We start from the raw sequence: 11,903 nt of genomic DNA on the forward strand, positions 1-11,903 counted from the left end.
CTTCATATTTCCTATCTTTATATCTAAAACAAAAACATTAATATGAATTTACGTGAAACAAGTACCAGTACAATACCTCCCAGCATTCCTACTGAAAACAAACTTTAGCAATAAGGCACCACTGACTAGAACTTCATTATTTAGCCTTCTATTTTAAGACATCACAACACAACCCTGAATGCCAATCCACTTCATGCTGTATGCTCATGTTTACATTGTTACCTTCTGCTAGCAGTCTATGCATCTTCAGCAATCCTTTTCACCATCTCTTTTGCTACACTTACCACTGACGCCACTTAACCTACATGCTCGTGTTTACTCTTCACTTCCTATAATACCTGTTGCACTTTTTTTGACGGGTGCATTTCATACGTTTTGTAGTTATTTCAATATATTCTCATATTCTCAACAGCATCTTTCAGCACCTGCACTCCTTTTCAGTCTTCCCACCATCTTAGTAACATCATCTTAATCTAAAATGTTACTATCTTCTTTCCTCATTATCTTTTTCTAAGAACATCTGTATTTTATGAGACTATCCCATTATTGCTATTACTGCTCTTAATGCCTTAGATTTCTGTACACAATTTCCTTTTTTATACCTACTTACTTTAGCCAGACCTGCCAATAGATTAAGTTCTTCCCTTTCTCATAAATTTAGCTACATGTACATAAATTCAGGATCAGAGCTGAGAGGTTTGAACCAGTAAGTTTTTTCATAATGACGTTATACTGTAGTGCAAAGATACATAACTGAACATTATTTATAGCATAGCCTGAAGTTGTAATGCTTCAAGAAGAGAGCTTGAAAAACACAATCATTTACTCATTTCATATTTTTACTTACAGGAGATGCTCATTACTGTGCACTTAGGAGCTTATCATGTGCTGCATAATTAGAGCAAAGCTGGTATTTCAGTTACCTTCCCTGCAATTTGATAAGCTTTTTGGTGGGGTTTTTTTGCCAGTAATCAAACACAATGACAATACACTGTAAAGGATAAAACAAATAAAGACATAACTTACTTGTATTTGACAGTTTTTACAGTCTCAGTTGAAACGCTTTTAGCAATGCACTTCGCTGCACTTTCTAAACCTTGCCACACTGTTGAAAATCCTGTAAAAATGACCAGCTTATTTGAGTCCATAGCATTGAAAAGTATGCAATTAAAAAAGCATAAGGAATTTTTATTACCTTGAACTCCACTTGCTGCTACCACCAGAGCACCATCCAGAGTGGATCTGCCATCCTTATCTTTCTTGAGAGACTCTGGAACTAATTTGCTGCCATGCTTCTTCACGTGTGGAGCCAGCTCCTTCCCAACACAGCTTGCTATAGAACAGACTCCCTCCACTACCATAAAATAATAGTATGCATATTATTTAGTACAGACATAGAACATTTTCCTTTAAAGGTCCTTACACCTAATTAGAAGGAAGCACGCTCAAGTCTTGAGTGTTGCTTCTATTTAATATGCTTATTTCAATGACAGGCTTCAACCCATGCTTAAGTACCCAACTGATACAGAAGCAACCTTCTTTTTCAGATTCTCTTATTTTCAGATTTTAGATTCAGCTCCAATTCTTAAGAAACAAGTATGGCTAAAAAGCATTTCAAGGGCACATTGGTCTCACACTCAAATTTCAAGAAACTATTGTTTTGTTATCCCCAACTCGCAGATAGAGAGCATGCTGTTTCTTTCCTGCCCTGACTTCTGGAGAAGCCTTTCTTAGAATCACTCCAGCTCTTCAAAGCAGTTTTATAACATACGTCACAATTTGCTTTGAAACTTTAAGACTGTACAGACTATTCTTTTAGGAAAGAAAAGGATGTCTCAAGGCCACATAATAAATATTAGTCCTAAAACATGTCACTTGCAGGAGACAAGAAGGCAAAAACTACCAATTTTCGGATTTCATTGGGTCAGTCCCTCCTCTAGTTTATTGGCTAGAGAAACCAGATCTCATTTTACAGACTATTTAAGACAAAAAATGTAATACATTATGAGATGAAAATGTTTACCTAAGAATTGGCTGACTTTCACAGCTCCTCCAGTAGCCTGTTTTGCTACATGAAGCCCCTTTGCTACAGTTGGGTTGACTTCCAGAGGTTTTTCTTCTGGTTGGATGTGTTCTCGCAGTTTAGAAGCTCCTTTGTGTATAGCTTTACCAGTATATTCTGCTCCTTTTATTAGGCCCCAGCTTACCCAAGATGCACCTTCAAGGCAAAAATTTATTTTCTTACAAGGTACAACTTTACAGACTACAATTTCTACAGCTTTCCCTCCTCTGCCTCTGCAACACATTGCCGAAACACAGCCTGCAATTATAATCTTCCTGAATGGGACAGCATGAATTCCTGCAGCAATTTTCTGCTCCTACAAGGCCCACTTTTTTCAGTTCACTTTATTTAATACAACCACCCCTCTTCCAAACCTCGGCTTAATACAGATACTCAGTTTTTGATAGATATCCAAGCCAAGCTGGGTCAGAAGTGATAGAACTGCATATCTTGCTGCTGTGACATTCTGAAAACACACAACCCAACCCTCTAGCCCTCCTAGCAGATTCATATTTATTACAATCAGTGGATGGTCATTAGTATATTCCAGAGCTTCTCAGAGGGGGGAAAAAAAAAAAAAGCTTATCTGCAGATATATGCCTGGTTTAATATACTGCTTACACAGGAGTAAAACTGTTCTGTCACAGTGGTTTGAGTCACAGAGGGTGATATTCTAACATTTAGTCAAATGAGAAGCCTACCTCCTGTAATGAGCAAGACTGTTGGCAATGGATATAAATTCTGCACTAGTTTTATAAAGCTCAACATATCCTTTAGATGAACACAAATGGAATTGATGAACAACTATTTCTGACCACTCAGCTTCTACCAGCCCACATGGATTTAGATGAAAATACTGTTAAAATGTTACTCACAGCAGCTTATACTCAACACAATCCCCTTATTACAACAGTACCTGACAAGATTCCATGGGCAACTTTCTCACTCCATTCTGGCAACTCTTTTCGATTTTCTGCTCCTTCAGGTTGTGGTTCAATCCGTACAGTCTGAGACAAGTTAATTGCATCACTAGAGCCGTCTGAAGGCTAAAAAGGGAAAGTAAACACCTGAGAACCTACTTCACAACATTATCATCAGGATTTCTGTTTTAGATCATACAAATCCATTATGAAATAATGTTAATGTTGTGTATTCCTTGGGTAAGTGCCCAGAAACTCAAGGGAAATTTGTGATTCAGTTACTTTTGCACAGATAAGCTGTGCATTCAAAAAAGCTTATCAGAAAGCTCAGCATTTTCTCTCTGTTTTCTTCATCCAGTAACAATGAAAAGATTTGCTTGCCAACACTGCCAAAAGATGAGACTTGTCCATTTATCAGTTTTATCTTCTCAGAGGGAAGTCAACTCTTTTGTTATTCAATATGGGAACTTCAGTCTTTGGTCAGAGAATCCAGCTGCACTAAAAGAATGCAGCTGTTCTGGTTGTTTTGCTCCTCTTCCTTCCCTCCCAAATTCAAAAATAAAGGAGATTATTCATCCTGTGTGCTGTTGATACTTTTGCAGACTGGCACAGCCAAGGAACACATCAAGCTGTGCATGACACTGCTCCAAATTTAAAGTTGGGTGGATGAGTTCTGTGTAGTTTCATGTCAAACACTGGAGTTTCAGGAGTAGGTCTTAATAATTCAAACATACAAACCACCACCACAGCCTGGTTAGTGTTTCTAAAAAGTGTAACATCACTTTAGACAGTTCACAAAGAATGTATAATTAAGCTTTAATTACAGAAAGCAAAAAAAAAAAAAAAGTTGTAATAATTTAGGTTTTTGTTAAGATTCTATTTTAGGATTATTCTAATGTAAAAGTAAAAATTTCAACAATTGAAACACTGCTGGTTAATGATGCATAGAAAGAAAAACCATTTTTGTTTAGTCTAGAGGAGTCTATATTCTTAGATGGAAACTATAAGCAGAATAGAATACACAATATAGAATAAATAGTATTTGATATCACATGGAATTCTTAGATTTCTCAGAAATATTTACTGGAACTAAAATCAGGGTATCACACAAAGATGATTGTTGCAGTAAAACAAAACAAAACCAACATTAACAGAAAAGAGTAGATTAAGACTTAGAAGGTTGCTGCCCAGAAGGTTAACAATCTATCACTGATATGTACTATATCATCAGTTACTGATTGACAGCAGTGTGAAATCTCATGTTCAAGAAATGTCTTTAGCATGTGACCAAAACACTTTAGGGGCTGGGCAGGAGAAAAAGCAACAACAACAACAACAAAAAAAAAAGACAACCAAAATTAAGTTCCAGGTATGATTTAGCTACACCATAGCCTGGTGCAGAAAAGCAGTTAACAAGACTTCTAAGGACTATCCTAAGGAGCAGAAATAGATTCTCTGGCAAGACAGGTGATTCAGGACTATAATTACATTAAATATAGTTGTTAATTAGACCTTCATGAGTACTGTATAAAACAGACATATTAAATGGCCATCACACCAGGCTTTGAAATATTTGTGCTATATCACAGGTTTTAAGATTCCAGAAATCTGATCTGCAAAATGTGGTAGCCTGCAGTAACTGAATAATCAGCTCTTAACAAAAAAACAAACTAACAAAAAAAACCCCCAACAAACCAACTAAAAAACCTCAAGCCCTACAGGTCACAGCATGCATTGCAGCTGTCAATCAAATCTGAAAGCTCAATAATTCTAACATGTAAAAAGAAGCCATGGTTTTTGTTCAGTGACAATTTTACTAATAAAATTTGGAATCGCTGTCCTGGAATTTACCTGGACTTTGTGGCCAGACATCTGTTTAAATTTATCTTCAAAATGCACTCTCTCAGTTGCTGGGAGCTCTGAAGATAACCCTACTCTCTCATGGGATCCTGGCACCTGTGACATTGGATCAGGGAACATTAACAAAAACATGGAATTTTAGGACAACAAGGAACTAAGGAGGTATTAAATTTGAACTACTTCTAAGCAGGAAAACCAGCAGATTTTATCCATTAATTCCTGCACTGAAACATCACATTATTCTGTAGTACTTTTCCATTTCAACTAAAAATTAGGGGCCTCTTGCTAAAATTCCCTGCATTATACCATAGCAGAACTCTGCCCACATGGCATGCTGCAAGCTGGTCCTGCATCATCACTGCATTCAAGTCTTGGTGATTCAACAAGATTCTATCTTTCATGAGAAGATACAAACTTGTCATGAGCTTTTAAGTAGTCACTGATTACCACTCTTCCTGAAATGGTGCTCCAGTGCTCTTACAGTAACATATTTCACTAGCTTCTGGTCACTTCATCTTACTCCATATTTAAGACTATGGGTTTTTTTTCTATTTTCTCTATCAGTCAGTATTTAACTGCAATAAGGCACTAGATTTATCTGTTCTGAGATCCCATTTGAAGGCAGGTTTTTGAGGTACACACTATTTTCACAGATTGTCTCTGAAGCAGCTTAGCATTTTTGAACTGTAAACATTTGGTCACAATATTCCAAGAATAGTATCATCAAAACTACACAGACTGTGTGCACGCACAGAGGAAATACCATGTTTTCTCCTGAATGCAAAATTCCATTTGGGTTCTATGTTACCTATTGGAAAAATAGAGAAAATATAAAAAATGGTCTCCGATCCCTCTCTGGGCTTACAATTTAGTATTAAAAACTTTCTGTCTTCCCATCTCACAGGGCCTACAGTTTCATTACTATGTTGCTTAATCTTGGCTACTTTATCTATTTCTCACTGGTGATCTTACCAAGAAAGACAGAGCTTTGCAGTTTTATATAACTAACTGTAAATGGGAGAATATATTGATCATTTACACCTCTCTTTATTGCCCTAAAATAGGCAGCCCAGAAACGTACCTGGATTCGAAGGTCAGACATCTGTTTTAAGAGATCCTCAAACAGCTCTCTGTCAGCTGCTGGAAGTTCTGAAGACACGACTAGTCCCACGTAGGACCCCGGTACCTGGGACATCGTGTCAGGGAACATGTAGACTCCAGTATTGCAGCAGAGAACAGGAGACTGGTTATCCATTAGAGGATACAACCAGTCACAGACCTAGAAAAAAGAAGTACATAAAGAAATTGAAGGATACTTTTAAAAAGAAAGACAGGTAGGACATACTGATAAGCACCATAAACTTGATCTTCCGTAAAGTTTAAACAGCCTTATGTCATCAAGAAAAAAAAAACACGACTGTGGAAATACCATTCTTGATTGGTTCTGATAGTCTAATGTAGAAGAAAATACTAATTTTCACAGGACTATAATTTGGGCTAGTAGCCTGTTACATGAGGTCTAGTCTCAAGGCCCAGGTATGGAAGCAGATAAAAAAGCACTGCCAAACAAGTCAGGATTAACAGGGCCTGTAACTTCCTGCAGATTCAGGACAGGTTTATATGATAGGACAAAAAGAACATATGGCTTTCGCTGGGCGACTGTTGAAGACTGCTAAGATGGGTGGAGGTGAACCAGCAGACCCCAAACCTGGAAGAAGTTTTTGTTTATTCCTCCAAGTTTCCCCTTCGCTGATGAGACTTCCAGCAGTCAGTCTTAGCAGCAACAAGGAGATCCAAAGTCAGAAACCAGACCAGAAACACAGCATATGTTACACAACATGCCTACATTAAGCAAGCATGGACTGAAAAAAGGCAAATAATGCATCTTCTTTATTTGTAGTTCAGAGTCTGGATTAATATAGCACTTAAATTCCTATTTATAAGTTGTCCTAACTGCAATACCTTCTCACTAGTTGAGACTGAAGTGGGTAGTGTACACCACCGTTTTACACTGACATGTTACAACAGGTGAATCAACATGTCTTCTTTAAATGAAGGGAAGTTAATTTTATGAAATGAGAAGACATATTAAGTAAACTCCTTTAGAAAACAGAATTCATCAGAATAGTCAGCACTTGCCAACCTTGAAAGACACAGAGACACTTCTAACAGAAAAAGTCATAAAAAATGCGTATTTGCAGAAAACCATTTTTCCAACATCCTTGATATTATCACACAGAGCAAGAACTTAAGATTACCTTTTAAAATTTTATAACAGCTCTTGAAATTTAATTAAAGGAGAAAATTATTTTCCTGTTACCTGAAGAAATGCAGATGGACGATTCTGGGCCGTCTCGCCATCTGTATCCAAGAACTTCACAATGCGTAGATATCCAGGATATGAAGGAGCACTAACCTGCCCATCAGGAGTCACAAAGAATATCTGTACTCCCTGGGAAATCAAGATCAGCTCATCTGCATCCACTCCGAGGTTTTCAAGGGGAGGTGGCTGAGTACACTTGCTATAGTAGTCCTCACTTACAGAAGAAAACTCCCCAGAGTCTGTGCCATAGGACACAGTAAAATGGCCATTGGTAGCTTGAGGAGTATAGGCAGGAGGTGCTTCATTTGGCAGGCAAAAAGGTTTTGCAGATGGACTCGTAGCTGGAATTTGCCCTGGGCTCACAGATGCAACACTTCCATCTGCTGCAGGTGGCTGACTTGGTACAAGCAGAGAATTAGGGGCAGGGGGTCTTTCTGGCTTTTCTTTGGAAGGAATGGATGGGTACAACCTGGGCACCCCAGCAGGGGCATCCATCATGGCAGGACTTGCTTGTACAGGTGTGGTGTTTTGTTCTAGAATGCCAAGTCGAGTGTGAACATTTTGAAGGGTCTCCCTCATCTTCTGTTGCATTTGTCTAGCAGACTCCCACTGGGACCCTAGGCATGCAGGACCCTGTGACGGAATGCTGATTCCTCGGAGCAAGTGGTCAAGTCCTTGCTTATAATAGGTTCTTGCCTCCTCCTTCTGACCCAGTTCATCTGTATTCAGTCCTTTATTGATAAAAATAAAGGCTTTCCTGTACTCTTCATTAATAGCTGTAATATTTGCATCTTCTTGCATAACAGGATCCTGCAGTTGTTCCATTATGGCAAACTGGAATAAAAAATATTAAAAATATTTATAGATAAAGCCAAACAATATTTACCTTAGAATAAAATACCTTCTAATTAGTTTCTAGTGATGATCATATTGCATGTATTAGCAGAAACCTACCTAGTTGCTTGGTACAGTGTCTGATATGTTATGGTTATCTCTTAATAACCTTCAGATTTAGAATACATGATTCCAAGACAGCAAGAAACTTATAACTATCACATCTAGTTACATCAGACTTGTATTTCTTAAAATTTAAACATCAGAAGAATATGGACATGGCCAAAATTAAATTTTCCATCTTAAAAAATATTAAGATCAGTAGCAAATACAGGACTAAAAAAAGTTTAAGAATTTACTTTCGATAGTATTTTAAAAAAATCTTTAAGGTTTTAAAAAAATCTTTAAGGTATTAAAAAATTCAGTTAACATTTTGTCTATTTTAAATAAAGGCTGAACTTACAAACTCAGTACATATTTATCTAATTAATTTATGGGAAAGCACTCAACAGATTTAAACAAATCTTGATAAACTTCTGCATACAGAACTGGGATGAAATACTTTTAACAATTAAAACTGTGATTTACAAAATAAAACCAGGGATTACTTATTTCCTTTACAGTGTTTATAAAGTGAGAAAGACAATTGGTGTTCTCCCTTCCTTGCTTTCCAGGTGGCAAAAACTTGGAAGCACCAATATATGCAGACTGCAGGTTCTAATAACGTATTCCTCAGAATGCCTTGTGTATTTCAATAACTGAAGAGCAGAAAAGAATCCAACAGGTTTATGCGTGTATGTTTTAACTGAACACGTCTTCCATCCTGGCCAAATGCAGTAAGTACAAATCATTCTTGGACAAAGACAGTGTTTACAACACACAATGTAAAAAATTCCAGTGAAAATTTTTTGCTAACAGTGTTGAGAGACATTGTCAATTCAGAAAAATCAAGTTATTATACTAGGAAAGAATAATGATTGTGGACAACAAAAATGGGGTACTATATAAAAATGAAAGAGCATGCATTTTGAATAAAAACAATGATTCTCTGCTGTAAGCTGGGTGGAAGAAAGGAGAAAAATCTAGATAAAATCACAATGACAGCAAGATACAAAAAACATGGGTTAAGTAAAATCAAAGTACAAAAATAAAAATATTTCCATTACACAGCATTGGTGAGATATCAGACAACACTGAGCTACATTCAAGAAAGCTGCACAAGAACACGAAGAGGTGTGCAGAAGTTACTGATGTTTTCTGGTGAATCAAGTACTTTTCCCTAGAGAGTGAAGTTTGTCTTACCAAGCCAGAGACTTAGAGACTGCATTATTTTCTATAAATATACTGGATAAAAAGAAGAAAGTAAATCAGGAAAGAAGAACTATTAAAATCCAAACTTCTAACAAATTCTGAAATAGCACCTACATTTATTTACTGCCTCTTCTTGTTTTAGTCTAACTACCAAAAAAGTAGAAATAAATATATATAATCTGGGACAAAATCCTTCCTCTACTCCAACAAAAGCAGAGAAGTTTAAGAAGTGCAGGTCATGAAAAGATTTTTAAAGAGGCAAAGATGGAATGCCATGTTCTAGTCCCACATCCTTTATGATCTAAGTGCAGGTAGCACTTATGTGACTGATGCATCTGCAGTCACATGACAGAAGTGCCACGTAGTCTGGAGCACATCTCCATTTTTATGATGCAATGGAATCCAATTTCATGCAAAAGACAAGATACATTAATTCAGACCAACAACAGACATGTAGCTCAGAATACAACAGGAATGGCTTGAGAAGTCTGCCCATGTGCAGTAGATCAGCAGTGACTCAAGCCACCAGGCTTGCTGCCCACTGCTCATTCTTCACATAGCAGGAAAAAGAAATTTTGGGCTGGAGGAGATTTTTCTGGTTGATTGCAGTCATTTCCTGCCAACAGACTCAGCATCTCTGATGTAAGCTGAAGAACAATGCTGCCAGCCATATGCTGCATCAAATGAAGCATAACCGGCACGTCGAGGGTGATCTTCCTCCTCTACTCCGCTCTTGTGAGACTCCCACCAGCAGTGCTGCATCCAGCTCTGGGATCCCCAACACAAGAGGGACATGGACCTGCTTGAGTAAGTCCAGATGAGGCCACAAAGCTGATCAAAGGACTGGAGCACCTCTCCTATGAAGACAGGCTGAGAGAGTTGGGCTTGTTCAGTCTGGAGAGCCCTTACAGCAGCCTTCCAGCAGCTAAAGGGAACCTACAAGAAATCTGGAGAGGGACTTTTTACAAGGACATGTAGGGATAGAACAAGAAGGAATGGTTTTAAACTGAAAGAGGGTAGGTTTAGCTTAAATATAAGGAAGAAATCCTTCATTATGAGGGCAGTGAGGAACTGGCACAGGTTGCCCTGAGAAGCTATGGCTGCCCCATCCCTGGCAGTGTTCAAGGCCAAGTTGGACAGGGCTTGGAGCAACCTGGTCTAGTGGAAGGGGTCCGTGCCCATGGCAGCAGGGTTGGAACTAGATGAGCTTTAAGGTCCGTTCTAACCCAAACCATTCTATGATTCTATGAATAAGTGCATGTTTAATATCCATCAAGGACATTAAGTTTAGAAGTTACAAGCATGCTTCTGACCATTCAAGATAATTGTTTGCACAAACAATTATCTTGAATGTAACTGGAAAGAACTCTAATAAGTTTGTGAATAGAGCTGGATCCTTACATGAAAGATTAAACTTAACCATGTCATATATCTTATGATTTACACATTAACCATTTGAGACACGCATAGTCAAATTTGCTAGCAAAAAACCCCCAAAAAATGCAACAAAACTACATCATCTCGTGTCAACACTCGTGTTTACTAATGAAAAATCCATTTTTCCTCTTGAGAAGGGTATAAAGGTGAAAAACAATTTAACAGTAAAGAACTCTGATTTAAAAATAATTGTAAGTTTCCAAAACACAGAAAATGTTTAGAAGACTGAGACAGACAAGTTTTAACTAACATCAGAGTGTACTTCTTCATGAGCAAAATCTAGTGTTCTGACATTTTTAGTACCTGTGAAAATCCCTTCTCAAGGTAAAGAATTAACATGGGAGAACACAACGGCAGTACCATAATCTACTTTGCCCCATGTTTTTGATTTGTTTCTGCTGAGAGGCTGAGGCAAGGATATTTTACAGGTTCCAAATAATTCTTTTGCTAGTGATTGTTAGTATACAACAAAAAGAGACATCAAGTAAAAGCGTCAAGTCATACCTCCATTTCAACTTGAGCCAATTAATTTACTATTCACTATACGCTTGTCACATTGTCACCACAACTCTTCTTGCTAAAGCTCAGTCTTTATTAACGCTAGAAAAAGTCTGTAGGAAAAAGGAGCCGTCAGCACTATCAGCATATACAAAGCAATAGTGCATGGCTGTGCATGGCAGAGATACAAAAGCTGACTCAGTAGTTCAGAAGAGTGGGAATGTTGCAACTCATCTCCAACTGTTTGAAACATCCCAAGTTTTTAGTATATGCACAGCATAGGTACCACCAAGACATGCCTTTGGGTAGAAAAGCACTTGGAAATGGAGGAAGGAATTCACAGTAGATTTTAAGTTTGACACAAGACAACTAAACGTCATCCTGAAGAGATGAATTTATTCTTACTAATTTATTAAAATTAATACAAAATAATGGATGGTATAAAGTAAATAAGCTAACTGGATTGCTCCCTCACAACACAAGAAGAAATATTCTCTGAAACAGAACGTTTAAGCAGCAATCTGATTGTGTACAAGGAAGATATTCAGTCATTATTATTTTCAGTATATGATCTTAATATAGTACTTAAGTGTTCTGTATATTTTAATATTTATCTGTAATCTATTTCTGTACAATGCAGTCTTATTTCCTCTGTTTT

At 37.5% G+C, this 11,903-nt stretch overlaps 1 protein-coding gene across 2 annotated transcripts; it reads right to left on the reverse strand.

Annotated features, from left to right (window-relative positions):
- Positions 1-1,022: 1,022 nt before the first annotated feature.
- On the reverse strand, positions 1,023-7,990 carry SPG20 (spastic paraplegia 20 (Troyer syndrome)). Of its 2 annotated transcripts, XM_010015235.1 has the most exons (7): positions 7,163-7,990; positions 5,924-6,121; positions 4,834-4,938; positions 2,979-3,108; positions 2,024-2,218; positions 1,196-1,354; positions 1,023-1,117 (listed from the first exon to the last, which is right to left on the reverse strand). In XM_010015235.1, exons 1-7 carry the CDS (start codon positions 7,988-7,990, stop codon positions 1,023-1,025), a joined length of 1,710 nt encoding a protein of 569 aa, XP_010013537.1. The 2 variants fall into 2 exon arrangements, with proteins under 2 accessions (XP_010013537.1, XP_010013545.1); XM_010015243.1 differs by lacking the exon at positions 4,834-4,938.
- Positions 7,991-11,903: the final 3,913 nt, after the last annotated feature.

Source organism: Nestor notabilis, unplaced genomic scaffold (genome assembly GCF_000696875.1).
Source record: "Nestor notabilis isolate BGI_N333 unplaced genomic scaffold, ASM69687v1 scaffold8720, whole genome shotgun sequence".
NCBI classification, from domain to species: Eukaryota; Metazoa; Chordata; class Aves; order Psittaciformes; family Psittacidae; genus Nestor; species Nestor notabilis.